The sequence below is a fragment of the Rattus norvegicus genome, chromosome 7, assembly GCF_036323735.1.
Source record: "Rattus norvegicus strain BN/NHsdMcwi chromosome 7, GRCr8, whole genome shotgun sequence".
In the NCBI taxonomy this organism is placed as follows: domain Eukaryota; kingdom Metazoa; phylum Chordata; class Mammalia; order Rodentia; family Muridae; genus Rattus; species Rattus norvegicus.
The window spans coordinates 10,802,138-10,825,835 of record NC_086025.1 but is presented as its reverse complement, the minus strand read 5'-3'; the positions used below and the strand labels follow the sequence as shown (position 1 = coordinate 10,825,835).

General features: G+C 56.1%; 1 protein-coding gene across 23 annotated transcripts; it reads right to left on the bottom strand.

Moving 5' to 3' along the window:
• Positions 1-5,856: 5,856 nt before the first annotated feature.
• Positions 5,857-21,598, bottom strand: Mier2 (MIER family member 2). Of its 23 annotated transcripts, none has more exons than NM_001394321.2 (14): positions 21,537-21,566; positions 16,762-16,852; positions 16,139-16,281; positions 15,747-15,872; positions 15,237-15,360; positions 14,848-14,936; positions 14,430-14,499; positions 11,327-11,478; positions 10,951-11,032; positions 10,388-10,482; positions 8,114-8,238; positions 7,934-8,010; positions 7,043-7,475; positions 5,857-6,751 (listed from the first exon to the last, which is right to left on the bottom strand). In NM_001394321.2, the coding sequence occupies exons 1-14, from the start codon at positions 21,543-21,545 to the stop codon at positions 6,730-6,732; spliced, it is 1,638 nt and encodes a 545-aa protein (NP_001381250.1). In that variant the 5' UTR covers positions 21,546-21,566; the 3' UTR covers positions 5,857-6,729. The 23 variants fall into 23 exon arrangements, 14 of the variants coding, with proteins under 14 accessions (NP_001381250.1, XP_017450402.1, XP_038935335.2 ...); XM_017594913.3 differs by having other exon boundaries at positions 5,860-6,751; positions 15,237-15,432; positions 21,537-21,598; XM_039079407.2 differs by having other exon boundaries at positions 5,860-6,751; positions 15,237-15,432; positions 16,139-16,391; positions 21,537-21,582.
• Between the last annotated feature and the right edge of the window lie 2,100 nt (positions 21,599-23,698).

Here is a 23,698-nt window from a genome sequence, read left to right as displayed (position 1 = left end):
GCCTACCCTGTTCAGGGGGTGTCCTGGGACCCTGGGCCAGGGACATTTGGAAGCCAAGAGCATGTAAACTCTGGAAAGAAAGGCCAGGATCCCAAAAGCCCACACTGGATCCTTCAGGTGTGACCTCCTGAAGGTTAAAAAGGCCACATGGTGAAGCCTCCACTCCAGAGATTACAGCTCCTTGATGCCTGACCAAGACCACACACAGCCACAGTCAGCCCTTCTTCTGCCACAAGGCTGATTTCAGTTCAGAATGTCTGAGACTTGGGGTTGGGGATTTAGCTCAGTGGTAGAGCGCTTGCCTAGCAAGCGCAAGGCCCTAGGTTCGGTCCCCAGCTCCAAAAGAAAAGAAAAGAAAAAAAAAAAAAAAAAAAAAAGAATGTCTGAGACTCGAGGGCAGGGAAGGTCCTTGCTGAAGGTCCAAAATGTTTCCTCTGACCTTCCCCTGCGAGAGGTCACCTGAGCAGAGCTAACCTGAGAGGTTCTGAGGGGAACCTTCCCCTGCGAGAGGTCACCTGAGCAGAGCTAACCTGAGAGGTTCTGAGGGGAACTCAAGTGCCTGCGCTTTGGTGCTGGGGGGAGCAATGCACGGTGACCTGTTCAGGGGTGAGGGGGAGCCCCTGCATTCTAGAAGTAGCCTATATCGTGGGCAGGCAGAACTAGCAACACACAGTAACCTGTGCTACAGAGGGCTAGGCAAGGACTGTGCAGAAACCTGGCTTCTCCCTCCCCCATGTCCACCCGACACAAGTGCAGCAGCTCTGACCCCTTAAAGACAAGGGCAGGCCGGGCTCTGGTGAGGGGACACTATCTGAAGGGACTCCAGCATTCGCTCTCATATCCACCCATAGCTCTACAGCACATGGACCCAGGGGTGCCAGGGTTACCCTGTGGGTGACATGTCCCCTAGCTCCTGACAGTTCATATGACCAGCGCCATCTCTAACGCCCCCTTCAACCACTGTTTACTGGGACCTAACCAGAGGAAAGTCTTAGCAGGTCAGAGAACACTGAGTGCCTACTGTGTGCTGAAAGGAGAGCCAGGAAAAATGAGGTGATGAAGGAAACTGGGGCAGGGAGGTGGCGCAGGGAGGCTCCTGAGGAAAGGGGGCAAAAGGACGGTGGGCAGGAGGAGAAAGCTGGAAGACTGGATGGAGAAGGGGAAGCTGGAGAAGGGTGGGAGGAGGGATGTGGCTAGAAGAGGGGGAAGAAGGAAAAAGGGATATGCCTGGAAGAAGACTAATAGGAGGAGGGTGAGTGGGAAGAGGGAGGAAGCTGGAGGAGGGTATGTCGGGGGTGTGGAGAAGCTGGAGAAGAGATGAGGGTGAGGATGGAGACACTAGACAGGGTGGATGGCGGGAGAGATGAGACCGGAGGAGGGAAGCCTGGATAAGCAGGGAGGCTGTGGGAGAATTGAACCTGCACGGAATTGGGTCAGTCGTTAAAATCCCTGGACATACCATATTAAAACCTTATGGAGGTGGCAAAAATTAGGATTAGGGTTAGGATTCAGGTCATGGCTCCTAATCCATTACAGCGTGGCCACACAGCTAGGAACTTCACTAGAACTCTCCCACCAGACCAGGTTGGGCCACGCTGCCTATCCTGTACAGGGGCCCCAGGGAGCCTGACCTTACCCTGGAGCAGAGGGAAGTTACCCCGCTGCCTTTCTAACTTCCTGTTCCCACGGGGCACTGTTGGCCCAGGGCTAGCTCTGGCCCTGGGGAGTCATGACTACTGAGGCATCGGTGTCTCTGAAGGAAGTGGGCAGAGGGACATGCACACATAGACACCACCTGCATTCATAGAACCTCAACTCCCCATCTCTCTGAGGAGCTGAAGGCTGTTTCAGTGCCCATCTCCCCAGAGTCAGGCTCAAGCTCTCACAGAGTCTGATACAAGCACGATGCAGTCCAAAGCAAAAAAAATCTGGGTGTCCCTGCAGACAGACCCCGCACTCTAGGACCTCTGGAAATCAGCACTTAGAAACAGGGTTGAAGGAGAAACTTAAGGGTTCTTTGGAAAGTCAGTTGGATGGCGTTTGGCTGGGGCAAACACATGATTAAAGTGGACACGGGTGTGAAAGGCTAAGGCCGACTTTGAGAAGGAACATTTCGCTGGAGCAGACACAGATGGAAGGATGTTCTACTAAGTCAAGCACGTGAAAGGCCACGTGAGGAAACTCTTTGCTAACAACACACGTGTATTGGTCTGCCTTACACTGCATAGCTGAGCTCCATCTGTCAGGACACCGTAGAAAGAAATGCACAAAAAAACTTGAGGTGGTGTGCTGTAGCTCCTGGAACACAAACCCAGGCTGACTGGATGACGTGCTAAAGCGAGGAGAGGCGTGCCGAGATGAGGCGTGTGCGTGGGGGACACATGACGTTCAGAGGGTATAAATAGGACTCCACAGAGTGACAGCTTGGCTTGCTGGTACAGCTGGCTGTGCAACACTTGTGGGGCTCGAGTCTTCACCGACCCTCACTTCCCCGAGAGAGAGAGAGAGAGAGAGACAGAGAGAGAGAGAGAGAGAGAGAAAGAGAGAGAGGGGGGGGGCGCACAGCTGAGAACTTCTCCTGGTGTCCCTCCGGGTGCCTCCTGCTGACTCAAGCCAAGGCATGATTCTGCTCAAGCCCGACTGTCTCTGCTAGGTCATTTCACCGCTGTTATTAACCCGCCTCTACCAAACTGAACTGCCGGTGGGTCCATGTGGGAAGTGTTTGCGAGCAGACCAAACTGCCCCTGCTGTCTGTGAACGGAACTGCTGATTTCCAGACAACACAGATGGGAGTTGCTCTAAAGAAGCTTTCTAAACAGGTCCACTTCCCGCCATAGCCTTTCCTTTCCACTGCCTCTGGTGGGTAGTGGGTTACAAGGAAGGTTAAAACATTTAAGAGCCATCCTTAAAAACTGGATTTGAAAAAAATGAAAGTTATGTAGGGTCATACTCTCCAGAAAGCACCCTGCAAGCAGAGTGCAGCCTGGAGAGCAGGCTACCCTCAGACTCAGTGCCCAACACTCTCGGAACTGGTCTTCTCACCACCTTGAGCTCCCACCCCGTGGGCACCTGCCCATTGCCTAGGTACTCCCCTGCATGAGCACAAGGAGGCAGTGGCTGGACAATGGACACACACACGCACACCCTGCACGAGGACCGGGGATGGCTCAACAGTACAAGGGTGTACTAGCAGCAATGGACAGTAGAATGGTAGTTCACTGCTCTTGGGCACAGCAGGAATCTGTGAATAGTCACTTCAGTCCCCACACACCCCTTTGTCAAGCAGGGCAACCCCCTTCCCGGTTGCTGCTCAGGACCCAGTGCATAACAGAAAACAGAAGTGCCATACAGAGGGGCAGGGCAAGAAGGGGCCCCAAGGACAGAGATGAGGGACTGAGCCCTCTGGCACCTGAGGAAGAGACATCTTGGTGACCCTGTTGTCATTGCTTATCCCTCCTGATATCAGTGTCTCTCTGATGGACAAATCTCCAGAGAGGGCAGGGAGTGGTTCTCACCCCAGTGGTCATCCTGACCTCCGTCTGGAGGCTCCCTCATACAAGTTCCACTATGGAAATCTGTAATGAGGCTCTGCCCATCCCAAGTCACCACTCCTCCAGTGATTCATGCCAGTGTCAAAGCCTGGATCCAGGCAAGGCCCAGTCCTCGGCGACTAACCAGGGTAGGGCCGCTGGATCAAGCAAACAAAAAGCAGACCCAGAGGGTCTGAAAACTAGCAGTTTTAACCAGCGGCTTTCAGAGGAAACATGTTTCTTGGTAGTGTGGAACACGGTGCAATGTTAAACAGCCATGGAAATGAGTTCCCTGCATTTTACCTGGTGACCTGGTCAAGGAGCTATAGACTGAGGACCACTGAGAGGAGTTGAACAGAAGTCTGGACAGTGGAGTCAAGCCTGGGCCCATCATACCCCTGAGCTCTGACTAAGCCAGGGAGCCAAAGGCTCAGGGCAGTGGCAGGTCCAGGCCCTCCAGCTCTGGGGGGCTTTCTCCCTCCTCCAAGGCTCAAGCCCCATCCAGGTTCCCTCAAGCCAGCATCCACTTGCTCAGTCCAGCACAGACTCCCACACTTGTTCATAAATGCCTTGGTCCTGGTCCTGAGAAATTTCCCAGCCTGTGGTCTATGTGGGCACATCCTGCAACTCTGGGCTGGAAAGCAGAGGCAGCACTGGTAGGAATGGCTTGTGATATGTGAATTCACGAAGTGGCCTGGCATCTGCCCTATCTGCAGATGGTGAGGGCTGCCAGCCCAGCTCTGCTCCCCAAGTCCTCAGTGTCCAGTACAAAGCAGACACAGATGCTGATGGCAGGCACAGACATCACCAGTACGATGCAGGAGGGTGACTCCTAATTCCAGCCCACCTCAGGTCCCCCAACGTACATTCTGTGGGAACCCTCTTAGCCTTTAAGAGTGTTCTACAGATGGGCCCACGCTCCCCAGAACCAAGCAGAGCATGCCACAGACATGGTAAGTGCTCATTCCTCTCAACTGTCCCCACACACTCAAACAGAAAACCCTGTCTCACTATGGCCGTGAGAAATCTCACCCAAGGATCTGTCGGTGGGACCATGGGAAAGGCCCAGAGGGCTGCCGGCCACTAACCATGCATGGCAGGAACACCAGCCTCCCGAGGCTGCCTGCGCGACCCAACCACATCAATACCCGCATCCTCGGAAACAGTGAGACAGGAAGAAAAGTGGCCTCGGCAGGAACTGCGCTGAAGGGACCCGAATGTGAGCACAGCCTCTGGGACCCCAATTTGCGATGGAGTAGCTTGTCTAAAATACACAGGTCTGCTCTGCACGGTCACTCAGACCTATAATCCCAGGAGTCCGGAAACAGAGCTAGGGAGTACCAGGAACTCAAGGCCAGCCTGGGCTACACAAACAGGGCCAGAGAGACGGCTGAGCAGCTCGTACGCTGTCAAGCCTGACCACCTGAGCTTCACCTTTGGGACCCTAGAGATGGAAGAGAGTGTCTCCTTCACTGTACTCTGACCCCCCCCCCCCCCCAGGCCACACCGCTGACACACACAGCCTCACGTAATATTTAAAAGAGAAAAGGCAGGGCTGGGAACATGTCCATGGTAGAGCACTTGTCTGTCACGTGTTGGGGCCGGGGACCACATTCCAGGAAGAATGGCAGGTCCCAGACCAGCCTCGTCTACAGTGAGGCATCTTAGGCTACATAGCAAGACCCTGTCTGAAAACAAAGCAGAAAACCCACATAAACAATTAACAAAGAGCAGTAATGATTAGAAAAACTAGAGATGGCAGACACTAGGATTCAGGCCTGTGAATGAGCGTGGACTACAAGGCCCGCTTATCTCAGTGTTGACAGCAACCATCTGAACAGGTGGATGGGAACACCCACTGTCTACATAAACGTCTCCCCACAGCCTAGGGGTTCTCAACTCCACGCTGTCCCTCATCTAACTTCCCTTCCTTACTCTGCACTGAGCCCCACTGTCTGGGCCACAATCACCTCACACAGTCGCCTGTCCCTGCCTGACAAGTCTACAGTACCCAAGGAAGTGATACCAGGATCAAGTTTCCAATGGTGACCACACATAGTACCTTCCCCAACCTCCGTAACCCCAGCAAGCACTGGCCGTGCCACGGCACCACTGCCCACCATCCATGACTCTAGTGTCCCCTCTGCCACCGGTCCAGGCAAAGCAGACTGACACTTTATGTTCATCACCTCCAGGACTTGCATGTGTCCCATGCTGTGGGGTCCTCAGGCATCTCGGCTGTACTCTGCTGTGCCATCAGGCTCTTGCCCAGAGTCCCCAAGGGGTGACAAAGGCCCTCTCCAGCCCCTAGAATCCACAAGACACCCCAGGCTTCAAATCAAGTTTAATAAATAAAATAGCATTGGGCAAAGGCAGTCTCACATCACAGTGTCCTCGGTGGGGCGAGGGACAGTCGAGTCCAGCCGCACAGGCTCAAACAGCACCGCTCTGCCAACACCGGGCGGAGCTGCCTGCCCAGGGACCCCACTCCAAATTGTAAACACCAACATAAATAAAATGAGGGAGGCCGAGGACAAGATGGACCCAGCCACCTGCCAGGAGCCTCCAAAGAAACGAGACCCGCAGGCAGGACAGGTGGGAGGCAGGGTAGTGCTTCCAGAGCGGTGCCCAGAGCGGCCCGAGGAGAGGGGCAGGAAGGGAGCAGATCTGCTCCTCACTCGCCTGGGTTGCTGAGGCCCCACCACGGCACAGGGTGGGGAGCGCAGGCAGGAGGCAGTTGGGGTATAAAGTGCGGCTTTTCCTGAAGTGAGACGGCAAAGGGCCGAGAAGGGCGGCCACAGGGCGAGGTATATGGCTCTGTGCCCCAAAGTCCCACGCTGAGCCAAGGCTGGAGGGGCAACCCCGCAGTGGTGGGCAAAGAGCTGGCCTGTGGAGGGTGCCTGGGCAGAGGCTGCTGGTGCGGGAAGAGTCCTGCCCAAAGCCAGGCAGCACCGCCTGCCCAGCCTCTGCGGCTGAGGGGCCAGTGGCTGGCTCCGTGACTCCATGGTGCGGAGTGTGGTGCTGGGTGCTGAGGTCTGGGGTCTGTGTGGCCCTGGCCACTTCACTGAATCCCATCATTTTGTGACGCAGAGAAGGTCCCACACAGGCCTGCACGGGAAGGGGTCAGGAAGACTGACTCGCAGGCCTGGCAGTGCCGCCACGCCCATGCTGAGCACACACACCCACAGACGGCCAGCGGTCAACAGGTCATCACATTGCACCTACGGGGAACCAAAAGCAAAGGTCAGTGGCCAACCCACCCAGGTCTCGCCCATCCTGACCGCCACCCCCACCCAAAACACAGCTCTGGCTTCTGCCTGGATAGACGGGGCAGAGGGGCGAGCCTGGTGCCTGTACCCACTTGCAGCATTATGGACCAGGAACAATGAAAACTAAAGCTGAAGAGGAGGAGAAAGAAGGCTGCGGCTGCCCACGGCAGGCAGCTGCGGCCCTGGGCACCGGCCAGCCTGCTCACGCTCCAGCCTGCGGAAGGCACTAAGAGTGACACTCACTGTGACAGGGGCTCTGCGTGCAGTGTGGAGGCTGGGCACGCTGGGTGGCCAGTTAGGAAGGGATTCACATCCCCAATGCCAATGAGTCCAAATTCAGTGACCGACAAGGCCACCTGTGCTGGAGCCATGGGCTCTGCAGGGTCGCCATTCAGAGCCACAGGGCTGGACACAAGGGGCAGCTCCTCAGGGAGGGCAAGGTCCACAGCCAGCCTGGGGCTGGTGGCCGGCTCTGGAGCAGCAGCCGCCGGTGGGAGTTCAGTCAGTGGGAGTTCAGCCGAGGTGGCCAGGCTAGTGGGCTGCTGGAGCGAGGGCACGGCAGGGGGTTCATCCAGCTGCTGGAAGGGACTCGGTCCTGGCTCTGAGGACGGGAGGTCATCCGAGTCCACTCCGGGCTGATCAAGCCCACCAGCTTCGATGTCCGCACTCAGAGGCTCTGAAAGGAGAAGTGAGAACGGCCTGAGCAGAGGCTCAGCTCCCCTCAGATCTCATTTATGCGAGGCCTCCTCACAAGAAACCAGCCATGCCAATGGGTCTAGCCAGAGACTATGAGGTCAAGAGAGGGCCATGTCCTCAACATTAGAAACAGGAATCAGAGGCCCAGGAGATAGAGCATGAGGGCTCTACTGGACATGGTGGCACTGGACAGTTCTTCAAACCCATACGCACAAACACAGGGGCCACTGAAGTGATGCCTCTGCCGAGAAGCAGGCCTCGCTGGAGCAGCTTCTTCCCTATTCACGTCCCCTGTGTGAATGCACTTCTGTCACCTCCCAGCCACAGGGTAAACGGGGTTGGCACCTGGGGGCAGGACCAAGCAGGCCCACTGCTCACTGTGGGAACTAACTGCCGAGGGCCTGTCCTCACCCACAGCCCCACCTCATGTCGACTCACCCACGGGCACCCTTGTCTCAGACTGCAGCCGGGCATGGCCATCAGGGTCAAGACCATCCAGGTCCTGTTCAGTATCCCTGTGGAAAGAGAGCTGTAAAGAGGGAAGAAGGACCCCACCAGGAGGGGCTACCCCACACCACACCACGCCACCCTGGCCAGATGGCTAGAATGAGCACGCACGTGGTTCCGGAGGAGACGAACTTCCTCCGACCCAGCCTCGTCTGCTGGGCAAAGTAGTCATAGCGCTCAGACTTCTTCCACAGGTAATAATACTCCACACACTCGCCCACTGACCGCGTGCGGACCTGTGTGAACCACAGGCATGCTGTGGGCCTTACTGCAGGGCCCCATGAGGCCTCACCTACTGCCTCTAGTCCCCACCCCACCAACCAGCACCCGGGGCCTTCTTCCCAGACACCATGAGCGCCAGCCTCCTGCACCTCAGACCCATGCACCAGGACATTTGTGCTTCTCCACACAGACAGACAGAGCCTGCAGCCAGAGCAGCGAAGTCAGGATGCTGACCCATGGGGACAGCCACTATCATTGTGAAATGACCTTGGAGCCATCCTGAAGACACAGCTGAGGACACAACTGCACTGTCAACAACGGAAGAGACACATCTCTACAAGAGTGCTCCAGGGTGCCCAGGAAGAAAGCCCACCCTGCATGTGGGTGGGGTCCAGAATGAATCACAAAGGAAACTAGAAGGCAGCTGAGCACCCCACCTCCCTGTTTCCTGAGAAAGAACTGAGTGTGACCAGCTGCCCGTATTCCTATCACCAGGGTGACTGTGTCCCCAGATCAACCAATAACAGATGTCCTTAGGATGTTTGTGGCCAGAGCTTTGGTCACAGCGACAAGTAAGTGACTAATACAGAAAACTGGTCCTGAGAGGAGGTGGTCCACAAGTGTCTGGGAGGACCGTGAAAGTTTCATGGCCTCCCTGGTGGGAACCCAGAAGAGCAAAATGTGGAGAGAAACGTGCACAATGGAAGCCATGAGCTCCCCAAAAGGAACAAGGCTGGCCTAAGACTACTCTGTTACCTTTGACAAAAATTCTAGCTGCCTCCTGGTTCCTGAACACTGAGGTGGAACTCAAAAGTAACAGACAGAGCTGGACACAGCAGTGCACGCCTTTAATCCCAGCACTCAGGAGGTGAAGGCAGGTGGATGTCAGGGAGTTCAGGCCAGCCTGGTCTACAGAGTGAGTTCCAGGACAGCCAGAGCTACACAGAGAAACTCTAACTGGTCTTTGCTACTTTATGGGTTCTTTTTCCCACCCTTTATCTTCCTCAAACCCCAATTCACTCCCTATCACTAGACAGGAGAGAAAGAAGGACAGAAAGGAGGGGGAGAGACAGAAGGAGGAAGATCCCTGAATCAGAGCAAAGAAACGCAAGGTTCAGAGGAAGCAAACTTCACTCAAGATCGCAACTGCAGGTCTGCCTCCAAGCACTGAATCCCTGGGCTCTGCACAGGGCGAGCAGCCCTGAGCTCTGCACAGGGCGAGCAGAGAGAGCACAGAACCCACCATGGAGCATACCAATTGTGAAGACCCAAACCCACTTAAAAAGAGCCCTGAACTGAGGTCCCTGAAGGGGCCCTTTCCTCAAAACAAGTGTCCCAGGAAAGTGACTCCCCGAGGTGCAGAAGCCACTGCAGCCCTGGCCCAAGAGGCCACCACATGCTAGGCTGGCAAAAAAAAAAAAAAAAAAAAAAAAACACAAGTGCAAGGAGCCATGGAGGCTTGCAACAATGTTCTGGAAACCCTGGGGTGCCACCTTGTAAAGTGGTGACGGGGAAGCCCAGATTCCCATGGAGACACCAGGATGCTGGTGGTGCCAGAACCACAGGACATCTGCCAAGGAAGCTGCAGGCATGGAGTGGAACTGGCCCCAGGAGGTTACATGTGCTGTGGGCAACTCAGCCACAGTGCCGGGGCGCGCGCCTTAGACCACTGGAGCCCAGAGGAATCCACCATGAGCAGGCGTGAGCTGGGCACTGGACTCTGCTGTGTGCAGCGCTTAGCTGGCCTCCCTGCGCTATGCAATAGAACAGCAATGCGCACGGAGCACCACTGTATAGAAAATGGAACTCGGGTTTGCTTTGGGTTGTTCTGCTGGATTGTGTTGGTTTTTGTTTTTTTGAGACAGGGTTTCTCTGTGTTCTAGCTGTCCTAGAAATCACTCTGTAGACCAGGCTGGCCCCAAACGTCTTTAAGCCCATGTGCACCATGTCCCTGGCAACTGACTTATTTCCTGTGTCTGAGGATTTGCCTGTATGCGTGAGCACTGAGTCAGCAAGCGCCACGGAGGACTCAAAGGTCACAGGACCAAGGGGGGGGGAGAAGGAGCCTGCGCTCTCCGTCAGTGGTAAAGGCATCTGATGAATACCTGGGAAGCCATGCACAGGCAGCACAGCTGGGGTGAGGGGAGGGGACGCCTCACCCACCTTGTTGGCCTGAATCAGATGGAAGTTCTTCCCGTGAACACGGAAGCCATGTTCAAAGTTCCTGCACTCCTCCTCGCTCCAGGCACACAGCCCATCTGCAAACAGACGGACTGCTTAGCCAGCTCGGGGCAGCAGAGCCAGGGGAGCCAGGGCTGCAGCTCACCTCGGACTCGGGGGCAGCAGAGCCAGGGGGAGCCAGGGCTGCAGCTCACCTCGGACTCGGGGGCAGCAGAGAGAGCCAGGGGAGCCAGGGCTGCAGCTCACCTCAGACTCGGGGCAGCAGAGTCAGGGGAGCCAGGGCTGCAGCTCACCTCAGACTCGGGGGCAGCAGAGAGAGCCAGGGGAGCCAGGGCTGCAGCTCACCTCAGACTCGGGGGCAGCAGAGAGAGCCAGGGGAGCCAGGGCTGCAGCTCACCTCAGACTCGGGGCAGCAGAGTCAGGGGAGCCCAGGGCTGCAGCTCACCTCAGACTCGGGGGCAGCAGAGCCAGGGGAGCCAGGGCTGCAGCTCACCTCAGACTCGGGGGCAGCAGAGAGAGCCAGGGGAGCCAGGGCTGCAGCTCACCTCGGATCACCTTCACATTGAACCTCAGCCTGCGCAGGGCCTCCTCCACATTGAAATTACACTTCACCAGCTCGTACAGCGCCTAGGGCAGAGCGGTTGACCTTTTTCACCAGTCTACCAGGGCTGGCACAGAGCTTACCTACACCACAGCCCTAGGGCCACATGCTGCCCCCACAGCATGGCTCCCACAGCCACAATGGTGCTTATACCTTGGCCATGACAGCTGTCAGGAGTGCCTACACTGTCATACCAGGAGTGGCATGAAGCACTGACACCACTGTCCCTCACAAGTGGGTTCAATGTGAGCTCCATCCCACTGGCCATACTGTCTGACACCCCCTGGCTGCCTGGCTGCTGCTCAACACGTGGCCCCTACCTGTTCACTGTCCTTCACCACCTCGCCCTCTGGGATCTGGGGGCCAGCCATCTCCTGCCACCGCCGCTTCACTGCCCTGTACAGGAACTCCTCCACCTCCCGCTCTGGGAGCACGGTGGGGCTCCACAGCAGCTGGTCTTCATTTTCATAGACTGTGGAGAGAGGCTGAGAGTCAGGAGTGGCAGTGGCCACCCACAGTGGGGGAGCAGGGCAGGCACCTCAGCACCTCCCAATGGGTAGCACCAACTCCAGACACCAGAGCTCAGCATCAGCCATGGACGCAAGCCAGCTACAGGCTCTCGGGGAGAAGTCAGGATGCAGTGTGCAGACGGCAAACTTGAGGTGTGAAGCCAGTGGAATGAACCTACCAGGAGGTCACAGGTAACTCTGGAGGAGCTGTATGTACTCTTAGGATGTGTCAAAAACACAACAGATACCTCGGAGATGGTGCCACCCAGTGTGGCCATCTGCAGACAGAGTTCCAGTCCTCAGCAGACAAGGGCAGGAGCGCAGGGTAACACAGCATGCAGAGAGCAGGGCACCTCCCCGTCCATGATGCCAGCACTAGAGGGCACTGGCCGGAGGATCAGCTCAGGGCCAGTCTCAACACAGAATTTCTAGGCCAGCCTGGACTACAAGAGACCCCGTCTCAACAGAGTAAAATGAAGCATACAAACAACACATTCGGACATTGGAACACACAGACCGAAGTCTACGAATAATCCATCGACTCTGTCATTTAAAAGTTCATACGAGCACAGCGTGGTGAGCGCATCTTTAATCAGAGCACTCAGGAGGAGGAAGCGGGCGATCTCTGAGTTTGAGGCCAGCCTGGTCTACAGAGTTCCAGGACAGCCAGGGCTATAAAGAGAAAATTTGTGCCAAAAATCAAAACAAGTAAAACCAAAAGTGGACCACAGGCCCACAAGGCCTCGCTGACAAACTCTAACACACACTTTGTGGAACCCACTCTCAAGAAAGGCAACTTCAACACTTCCACAGGGCAGCATAACACTGGTGTTAACACCTGATAAAGAACAGAAGAGCGACTGTCGGCCACTGCCCATGAGCACGCACGTGCAGGATGGCATGGGAGAGACAGACACTCGTGTCAATCCTGCAGCAGGCAAAGACTGCACACCCTGTGCTGCCCACCACAGGCCTGGGCCCCCTGCCCTCTGACTTACACCTTCACCCATCCCTAGGCTTCCACTCAGAGCCCACAGCTGAGCACGTAGCTGGGGTTCACCAGGCTGACCTGTCATGTGCTGGGTCACCAGCTAGGCATTTACAGGAGCCAAACTGAGTAAACGGGTCTCCGGGGCATGCCCATGAAGGTTATACCTGGCCCCCAGTCCCTGCCCCGCCCTGCTTCCTGTGCACCACGCGGCAACCCCATGTCACATGCTCCCCATGCCATACTCCTTTGCCTGGGCACATGGAGCCAACAACTAGGAATGAAGCATCTGAAACTGTAAGCCAAAACAGATTTATTTTTACGCCTGTGCACTCATACACACACGCACACATTCATGAGTGAAGTCTGAAATGCACCTTTCTGCTGTCTCTCCCAGGCACAGGTCACAGCAGCGGTCACCAGGAGCTAATACTCTACCGTTATCTGCCTCCCCTCCTGAACCAGCCTCCACGGAAGGAGCCTTTGTGCACGACACCACTGCAGGTCCACAGCTCAGAGGTATCTACACACAGCAAAGAGTACCATATGCAACCAAAGGGCACCACAGCTATCAGAGGAGGGAGCCAAGCCTCCGTCAGTCACCACACATTCGGGAAAGCACAGCCAGCATCATTTGCTGAGAGAACACAGTTGTAAGACGTCGGACCGCAGCAGCCTGTGAGGTCAAGCCTTCATGGCGGGGCTGCTCCAGAATGCAGGCCAGCTCAACAGCGGTGAACCCAGAAGACGGTGCCCTTCACCACAGCGGCCTGATCCAGAACACACATGGACACCAACAACAACTCCTCTGCTCACTGAGGTTGGCAGCTGGACAGAGGGGCTCTTCCTCTACCAAGGCATCAGCCCTGAGCACTGTCTCCGAGCACGGCATGGTGGGAAAGAAACAAGGCAGCTCAGCAGGTGAAGGCATTTGCCACCAAGCCTTAGTCTTAGCCGCAGAACCCACACGGGAGAACAATCCTGCAGGCTGTCCTCTGGCCCCCACATGAGAAAGCATGCACACACGTGCATACATACATAAAGTGTAGAAGGTGTGTGTACAAAAACTGTGAAGACAGAAGCTCAAGTGTCCCCAGCAAATGACATATAACATACACAAGAACCCCCAAAGCACCGGCCAGGCACTGTACATGTGGCCGGAAGATGGAGGCCATGCTGATATCAGGAAGGCAGGCGAGCTACAAGCCGGGGGCTACCAGGAACAGAAGCAACCAAGGCTGTGTCCCAAACACACAAATAACTGCTACGCACCACGAAGTGAGCTGAGCAGGGTTAGGCCCACAGAGCAGGGTGCGGACAATCAGGCAGCAACTGCAGTGCCCGCACAGTGAGGCAACTAGGGACAATGTGACACCAACCAAGAGGTGAGGCAAGGTGCAACCAAGGAGCACCCACCTGGCAGCAGTGCTCAGCAGCGAGCACTCTGCGGGCAGTCCGCAGTGGGCTGTGCAGGTGACGTGCTGTGTACCTGTCTGTCACCACGGGTCCCTGAGCCTGTGGTCAGTGGGCACACCCTGCACAGCCCACATCCCCGCACTCGGCCCCTACAAGGTCCCTGCCCCAGCTGCTCAGCATGGCAGCAAGTGCTCCAAGGCAGTCCTGGCCCTGCTCAGGGCAAAAAGTCCTAACAGGCAGTCGCCTCCCAGATCAAGGGACAGCTGGGGAACTCAGGAGCGGCAGGTGTATTGCCTCAGGGCAGGCCCAATCAGGGAAAGGTGCAGCCAGTGATGTGGCAGAGGCAGGGCAGTGGGGGTGGGAGCCAAGGCTTGGGCAAGGGCTGTTACCCTAGAGCTGGGCTAAGAGTGGTGAGCTCTGCCCACACACAAAAAAGCAGGCGCTTTCAAAAATGGCAGCTATTCCTGGGGCCCCTGGGCAGGACCCCACTAGGTCTCCTAAAACACTTACTCTTGTCACAATGTCGGTTCAAGTGCAGGATGTTGAGGTCAGCTTGGAATTGAGGCCCTACCATGATCTCCTGTAGAGACAAAGGCCAGGGTCACAGTCAGGAAGTGACCAGGGCACCATGGGCTTCAAGCAGAGGTTGTCACAAAGAGCTGTGGGCCTGCCTGCCAATACGCATTTCCATACTGTGTGCGTGAGACAGAACAGCCTGCTGCCTGGCCCTGTACACCAGTGCAGGACACTGGGCCAACCATGGACTCAGTCATCCCCACAGCAGCAGAGCCACAGCCCGAGTCCACACATACAGCGGGGCCCACCCACCACTGAAGCCACAGGGCCCTCCTGCCTCTCAGACAGGCCTCAAAGCCCACGGGCCCTGCCAGCACGGGGTGATGGATGGAGTGACCACGCAGCCCCACACCTTCTTGCACTTGTTGGCGGGAAGGGCGTCCTCTTCGGTGTCGGAGGAGGCTGAGGAGCCTGGGCCGTTGTCACCAGACAAGAACCGGGCTGCAGGCAGAGAGGTGGTGAAGGGCACCCACCGGGGTGCAGCTGGCCCTTCCTGAGGCAGCTCACCCTGCACCCCCCACCCCGCACCATGACCACCCAGCTGCCGGAAGCTGGGAGGCCCGGAGGGCACCTAACGTCTGAAGCTACCACCCCTGAACTGCTTGGCAGAGACCCACTCCTGTCTCAATCCAAACCCACTCTGTGGCAGCTCGCAGGCCAGGACCCCAACCCAACCCGGGCCACCACGGCATGTCCCCTGCAACACACAGCCATGATGGAGGAAGGGCCAGTGACACCTACACCCACTCTGGTTATGAAAGAGGTCCGAGGCCTCATGGGAGGTGACAGATGGGGTGAGGTCGTCAGCGGAGGACTGTGTTTCTTCCTCTTCTTCCCCAGAAAGCAAGTCCTTGGCTATCTGCTCCTTTGAACAGGACAGTAAACGAAGTATGGCAACTGCTGTACCAACACCCAATACCAACACAAAAGGCCAAGCCTGCCGGGGTGAAGGGGACAGAGACGGCCAGCTTAAGCCACCATCTGTGTTAGACCAAGGTACAGACTCCTCCTGCCCTCTGGGCCTCCAGCTCCTTTCCCAGTCACAGTTCCCCGGGATGGCGTCCCTCACCCAGACCAGAACGGGTGTCAGGCCAACCCCAGGCAGGGTTGCCCACGGTCGTGCCAGTGAGGACAGCTCATACTTATTGACACAGTAGTTCCCCCATCATAGGCCTGGCATCCCTCCCACTCAAATCCCACTCAGGACAACCAGGTACCTCCCTGGGCGCTTTTAGGGAGACTCCCACTCACCTTGTCCAAGGTCATGTCTGGGAGGGGTGGAGCCGTGTCACCGCCCTCGCTCTCCTGCTCAGAGATGGGCTCTGACGACTCGTACCCGTACAGTGCGAGCAGCTCATCCAGGGGCATGTCACTGCTCTGGGAAGGAGCACGGGGCCCATCAGAGGATGAAGCCCGTGGTTCTGCCCAAGTCCCGCTAACTCTGAGGCCAGGTCCCCTGTCATTCCTCAGCAAGTCCCCACAGGACAGGACACCTGCATTAGGACCACGGAGGAGGTGAGCAGTGCAGAGACACAGCAGGCTCTGAGGCTGGGCCAGCACAGCACAATGTAAACCCTGTGCATGGGGCTGGACCACGTGGAGCCAAGGAGTGCAACGGGACACAGTCTGGTGAGTCCCCATACCTGGTCGATGAAGTCCTTGTCCAGCTCCTCCTCCGGCCTGTCAGGACCCTGCAGGGCCTCGGCACAGCCTTCTTGGAGGCTGTAGTTCTGTGTCAGGAGCTCAGTGAGGTGAAACTGATGGTCGGCAGAGCCCATGGACACCACTGTGAAAGGATTCAGCAGTAGGCAAGGTGTGGGTCTGAACGGGGTAGGCCAGTCAGGTGATGGTAGAAAGCCATGGAGGGATCTGGTCCCGCAACCACAGTCTTGGCTGCTAATATACACGTGGGGGCACACAGGCAACACCATGCAGGTCACTGGGGGAGTACCAAGTTCTGCTCTCTACTAGTCCACATCCATCTGATGTTTATGGGGGCAGAAGCCTGTAACATTTCACCTTCTTGGGCCCACAGCAGGTGACCAGAAAACTACTAGACACCTTAAAGCCACCAGGCAAGCAGCCACCTCAAGGAGGGCCCTCCTTGGTCATTCGTGGTTAGCTAACCATTAGTCCATAGCTCCCTGATCATTGTGAACACCTCCACCAGACAGGGGACACTGGACCTTTTGAACCCATGCCCCCGCTCAGCCTGGGTCATGCTAAGAACTCTGCCTGTGGAAGTCTGGGACAGACGGGGTGGTACCTGCTGTAGTCTGCAAGCTGGGCTCCCGAGGACAAAGGCTGTGAACAAGGCAGGAGGCCACACGAGGACTCTGCCTCTCCAGAGAGGAGGCCTGCAATGGAAGAGAGGCAGACCTCACGCAGCTACTGAGGCTCGGGTGAGCGCCCAACCACTGGGTAACCTTGAGGACTCCACGGGAAGCAGCCTAGGGACTGTCCAATCACAGCTCCAGGGTAGAGGGACCTTGAAAAGATGAGGCTTGGTGACAGATACAGACATAGAAGGATACACTTGTAACCCTCTTAACAGAAAATGCCAGAACAAACAAAGCAGAGAGTACAGCTGGACTCGAGGGTTCCAGTGGCTGGGGAGAGGACAGTTCGAGGGGTGAAAGCAGGGGCTGAGAGGTCCCACTGTACCCCAGTGACTCCAGGGTGAGTGGCAGCACACTGAGACTCTGGAAAACCAGGACCAAAGATGCCAGGGAAGGGCCTGGACTTGCCCCCACACATATGTGTACTCCCCAACTCCATCAACACTGGCCAAGGCTCCAGTGTCACTGCAGCAGGGTAAACGCCATCTTGTCCCCACACCCCAGCAAAGGACATCCCGTTCATTAAGGAAACAGCCGCTCTCACAGCAGCTAGGTTATACACAGCACATGCTCCCTAAGAATACAGCAATGTTGACAGAGAAAATACTGGTACCAGAGAAAGGAGAGCCCTGTTCCTAGCCAAGGTCCCCATACTGGAAGATGGAGAACCTCTGAAGTGGCCTAGCCAATGCCACCCAAATTGCAGAAAGCAACAAGCCAATTCCAAACAGCATACACGAAACCCACAGAGGGACCCAGAGGAGCAACAACCATCCTCAAACAGGGTGTTCCCGCTTTCAGAAATGACCGGAGGCATAGATGTCTCAGCAGTGGTGTGGGCCCACGATAGGCACAGGCCAGAGACACAAAACTGGAACCTCAGAGACAAGCTCCCCGATGGCCTGAACACACAAGTCCAATACATGTGCCCAAACAAATATATCAACACTGCGTGTGAAAGAACTCATAGACTGGGGAGGAGATACGGGCAAAGCACACATCTGGAAAGCAACGTTGTGTGAGTGAAGATCAAAGACAGCAAGCAGCCCAGCACAGCTCTCCAAAGGCAGGCATATGGCGAGAAGATGCGGAGCTCCTATCAGAACAGAATGCACGGTCCACAAGTAAGTGACACCAGAACAGGCGAAGGGCGTCAGAGCCCAAACGCTAAGGGACAAGTGTGCAGCACCAAAGTCACATGACTATTCACCTCGGTCAGAAGTGGGAGGCTCACATCCACCTGCTGAAGACCAGGCTGAAGACCAGGTAAACCAAACAAAACAACACCACAGCCGAGAGCCAGCAAGCGGGTGAGGTTCTCACATGCACCACGTAAACAAGGCGGGCCCTTGCAAGCACTACTAGGAAACACCCCACGAAGCTGAACCTAGAGAGAGAAGTGGGCCTGTCTGGGCTGAGTGACTGCTCCTGACAGCAGGGCTTCCTTCAGAGGTAATGGAATGCTCTCAAACTGATTGGACTGGCGGTGACACAACTCCGAAATACCAAAAGCCACTCAATTACACACTAAAAGGAAGACAGCACAGGTTTTGTACCTCAGTGAAGTGGCTACAAAAACAAGAGAAAAGAGAAAAGAGAAAAGAGAAAAGAGAAAAGAGAAAAAGAGAAAGAGAGAGAGAGAGAGAGAGAGAGGAGAGAGAAGGGGAGGAGAAGGGGAGGAGGAGGGGAGGGGGGAGGAGGAGGGAAGGGGAAGGGGAAGGGGAAGGGGAAGGGGAAGGGGAAGGGGAAGGGGAAGGGGAAGGGGAAGGGGAAGGGGAAGGGGAAGGGAATGCAGGCTAGAGAGATGGTTCAGTGGTTCAATTCCCAGCACTTGCATGTAACTCCCACAGCCATGTAACTCCAGTTCCACGAGATTCTGCACCCACTTCTGGCAAACACTCAAACACAAAAATAAAGGGGTGTGTTGGTGTGTATTGAGGTGTGTGTGTGTGTGTGTGTGTGTGTGTGTGTGTGTGTGTTCGATTTTCAAAAGTTAAAATGCTAAAGTTTAAAATTTAGAACACTGTAGCACTGGGTCCTCAGAGAGGTCGTTTCTTACTCAAGCAAAACCAGAAAGGGCCTCAAACGCCCCCAGCCAGGCCCGTCCCCTGAGCACTGCACCTCGTAGCAAGGGAGCAGTGGGAGGCACCGGGTTGCACCCTCCTAGTAAGAGGCTCTAGTTCAAGAGTGAACACAACCCAACAGACTTTTGAGGGTGCCCCCCACGTGGGGGCAGAGGGCTAAGAAAGAAGATGATGAGGGGCCCACCTGGGGCAGCCACGGGGGCATTCGCCCAGGCACCTGGTATCTTACACTCTGTACCCGGTGTAGTAAGGCAAAGTGTCCAAATCTTGGAACATGGACTAAGACCAGCCCCAAGGGCTAATACTATGAAGCCACAGGGAGAAAGCCCCGGTGTCCTTGGAACTGTGCCCAGTCCTGTCTAGCTCCCTATGGGTGGCTGTCGCTCTCTACACAGGAACTGGCTCTGTCCCCACCATCAGGAACCTTAACTAAGAAGTGGGACACCACAACTGCACAACAGGCTAGCAACAGTCCCCCGGTCTCACTATCTACACAGAGTGGGAATGACCTCCTGCTTCGGGTCAGGGGTCAGGGAGCTGAGAGCAGAACAGTAGGAGACACAGTCAACCTGGGAACCATGCAGCCTGCTCCTTGCCTACTGGGCCAAGTTCATCTCCAGGTGACCCTCAAGGTCCCCAAGACTGACTGACCAAAGCATGTCACTGGACAACCAGGCACATCACTTTAATGCCACTTTAAAGGGTGGGTTCCAAGGCCCTATTTCCCCATGCTGGAAACACTCAAAGACCAGCAAAGCCCCTCAGATCTCTATGTCAGGAGGAAGGGGGAGTCCAGCCTAAGATAATCCAGGTGACAAGACAAACACACTAACGGCTGATCCCCAGCAAGAGGCCAGAGGCAATCAGGTCCTCCAGCAAGAGGATGCGAAGTGGGATGGCATGGACACCACCACCCTGCCTTCTTAGCAAGGAGTCTGGACACAGCACAGGTAGTAGCTCCCGGGCAGGTCTCCCAGGGGGTCTAGGGGACTCCGATCTAGCCAGGCTGAGACTATGGAAGAAGAAAAAGTACTCTCTGGAAGCTGCATCCTGCGATTCCACCTAGCTTCTTGTGAATCACGGACTCCATGCTGTGAGGAAACCCAAGTCACACAGAGGCCTCATGAATGAGTTGTAGCCCACACTCCAAAGGGGTAGAGGCCTCAGCATTAACTAACTCCAAGAATAGTTACCTAGAAACTACAACCCACAAAGGGCCAAGTGGACCCCGAGAAAATGATCCCCATCCACATCCAGGCGAGGGCCCTGTGCCCCTGGTGTCCCAGCCTCGCCCCTCCACTGTGGCGGCTAGGACATCCCGAGAGACAGGTTCAGCCTGTCTCCACCCACATGGAGCTAGGACACGGGACAACAAGGGAGCTAAACCAAGGCACAGGAATGAAGAAAACAAGGGGGAGGCTGGGCAGCTGGGGTCGGAGGTGACATCCTAGGGACCAGATGAGGTGGGACAACTGACAGGCACCGCTATAGGAATTCAGAGTACGAGAAAGGAACCCAGGGGCTGGACGGTCTAAGGATAGGCACAGCGAAGAGATATGGCTTAAACTAAGAACGGGACAAGCCATCACCCCAAAGCCACGGCAGTTTTCTGGGTTCCATCTGCACTGAGACACACATTAACCGAGTAGCTGACACTGAGGACTTCTGGATAACCGTGGCCACTTTTATGAGTTAAAAACACAGATGCGGCAAAACATCCTCTCAGTTATGGGAAGGCACCGCCAGGTTCCCATTGAGATGAGGAAACTGAGACAGACCCCTTCCAAATCCTAGACTCCAGGAGAGCATGTAAGCACAGGCTGGGGAGTCTCCATCACCCACGGCACACAGGGCAGAACAGCCCAAGAGCACCCACTTGGCCACCATGCCCCAAAAGCGGTATCGGTTGATCTGTCTTGCTCGAAAGGTGTGTTTCCCCAAAGGCCCCCTAAAGAAGGAACTAAGCCCCTAAGAACCCTTTGAGTCAACCAGCCAGAGTTGTCCAACGGGGCCCCCAGAGCCCGGCCCTGTGGCCCACGCGCGGGCCTGTTGCTGCCCAAGCTGCCCCACTCGCGCACCGTGCTGAGTTTCAGTACCGGAGTGGCGGATTCGTAGCGCGTCGATAGGGACTGGTCCCGGAGTTCAGCGGCCGCACCCCGAGGTGCAGGTCAGCTCTGGGCTGAGCGCCGCAGCCCCGCACCCGCGGGGAGGCCCGCGCTCTCGCTCCCACAGCCAGACGAACTCCACGCGCGAAACTTTCGGCTCGCAGAGCGCCGTCGACTCCGCGCCCTGCTCATCCCCAGTGCGCTGGGATACGGTCCCCGCGCCGCCGTCCGGGACGCCAGCACCGCACACCCACCCCGTCCGCGGCGCCCTCCCGCCGCGCGGCCCCGGGTCTCGGCCCCGCACTCGGCCGCCCGCGCCTCGCGCCCCTCCCCCCCGGCCCGCGCATGCGCACCGTGAACGAGATGGAGGGGGGGTCGTCGGGCGCTCACGGGGCTCATGCTCCGCCCGGGAACAGTGGGGAGGCTCGAGGCGCTCAGACTGGGAGAGCATGGGTCGGACCCGGTCGACCCAGGGCACGTGTGGGAGGGGCCGCTACCCAGCCGCTCACTCACCTCCGCCATGGCCGAGCGTGCGCGCGGGAGGCGGTGGCCGCGCGGGTCCCCGGATGCGGTGCCGCGCGCTTATTGGCGGAGGAGCTGGGAGGCGGAGTGGGGCGGGACCGCGGGAGGCGCGTAGTAGGTGTGCTGGGGCGGAGCGGAGGTCTATAGCCTGGGTCTGGTGTACCCGCCCAGACATCAGCCAACCAGCTGATTCCTGTGTGGATGCTCAGCCACATAGGGGAACGTCCACAAGTGAGGGAGATGGCGCCAAAGTGAGGGGAACAATCCACAGGTGAAGAACAGTCTACAAGTGAAGAGGGTTCCACAGGTTAGGGGGACGAGCTAGCGGTGAGGGGTTTTGGTCCTGAAGTGAAATGGGAATGGTCTGGAGCTGAGGGGAAGTGATGGGTAATGGACTAGAGGGGAGTAGGGATAGTCCACAGATGAAGGGGACAGTCCACAGGTGAAGGTGATGTCCTGCAGTGAGGGGGGATGGTCTAGACATGAGAGGAGACAACCCGCAGGTGAAGACACTGTTGACTGAAGTGTGGGCTCCAGACCCAGCCTGGAAGGGAAGGTCCGGTTAAATGGTGAGACTGTGCTCTTCAGAACTGCCAGAGGAGGGAGAGCTGTAGAAGCCTCCAAGTTCTGTCAACAACACGCAACACTTGATATTTAATGACCTACAAGACGAGGGAAATGCCACAGAAGCCTCTCAGACTTGATTGCTGGAACTGAATTCAGATCTAAAGATCACTGTCAAGTTTCCCAAAATTGGTAACTAGTTTATGGGTCTGCAAGAGTACAATCTTAATTTGGAAAGTCACAGTGAAGCCAGGTGTGGTAGCTCACACTGATTAGCCTACCGTTGAGGAGGCTAAGGCAGGCTTGCTATAAGACCAAGGCCTGGGCTACTTTGGCAATGTTTTAGTCTATAACCCATGGTAAAGTCACTAGCCCAGGCCAAATTCCATCCCTAGTCCCCACATAGGGACTTACAACTGCCTGTAACTCCAGATCTAGGGGCTTCAGTGTTCCCTGCTGGCCTCCCCTTGAAGCTCTACATGCACTCAGGCACATACACAGAAAATAAAATAAACGTCTCAAAAAAAAAAAAAAAAACCCCACAAACAAAAGTGTATCTTAATCAGGGCTTCCTTGCAGTAAAGGGACACCATGACCAAGGCAAGTCTTATAAATGCAAACATTTAATTGGGGCTGGTTTACAGTTTGAGAAGTTCAGGCCATTTTCATCATGGTGGGAAGCATGGCCTCATGCAGGCAGACTTAGCGCTGGAGGAGCCAAGAGTTCTTGATCTGAAAGCAGCCAGAAGGGTCAGATTCCACACTGAGCACACTTGAGCAAATGTATGAGACCTCATAGTCCACTTCCACAGTGACACACTTTCTCTGGCAAGGCCCCACTCACAGCGCCAATCCCCATGGGCCAAGCATTGTCAAACCACCACACGGTAATGGAGAGCTGGCTCAGTGGTTAAGAGACTCTTGCAGAGGACTCAGGTTTGGTTCCCAGCTTACGCGTGACAGCTCACGACCATCTGTAACTCCAGAGGCTTTGCCAGCGTGGCTCAGTCTTCCCTCCACACAGCCCTGCCCCTTCACCCTATGGCTCAGTACATGAACGTTTTTTCAAGAAGGAACCCACGAGCAACTGTTCACCCTAAGGGTTCCTACAGACAGAGGTGCGATTTCCCCTGAAGTCAGTGAGTTTATTGGACTTGCAGAGAGTGTACGTACTCTTTGTACCAAAGCAGCTGACACACCAAGAAGGGACACGGAGCATGGATGGTAGTGTCCCCAGAGCTGTGTAGATAGGGAACAGACATTCTTCCACATCCGGAATCTCCTGAGGGGTCTTGCCCGACTGGGAGGATCCTGTGGCATCTCAGAGGGAGGCTTAATGGCACTGTCAGCCTGTTCTGTAAGGGAGCAGCAACCCCCACCCTAAGGCTGTCTTGCAGGTACTCATGACTGCTCTGATAAAGGTGGTTATGGCTGTTAGGCTCTGGAGAAGGACAGCATTCCACAACACCCAGGCTAGACCCCAGTGGTGACCTTGGTGTGTTTCTGCCCATGATGCCTCAAAGTCCATTGTGTCATAATATGGCTTGAGTTGTACTCTGAAAGATTTTTAAATAACAAACCAAAGGACT

Excerpts from the sequence above, each read along its gene's own strand:
- Mier2 (XM_017594912.3), bottom strand. The coding sequence starts at position 21,422 with ATGAGCCCCGTGAGCGCCCGACGACCCCCCCTCCATCTCGTTCACG. Across the intron at positions 7,476-7,933 it reads TGAGACAAGGGTGCCCGTGG|AGCCTCTGAGTGCGGACATC; the intron begins GTGAGTCGACAT and ends TTCTCCTTTCAG. Across the intron at positions 6,752-7,042 it reads CACGCAGAGCCCCTGTCACA|GTGCAATGTGATGACCTGTT; the intron begins GTGAGTGTCACT and ends GGTTCCCCGTAG.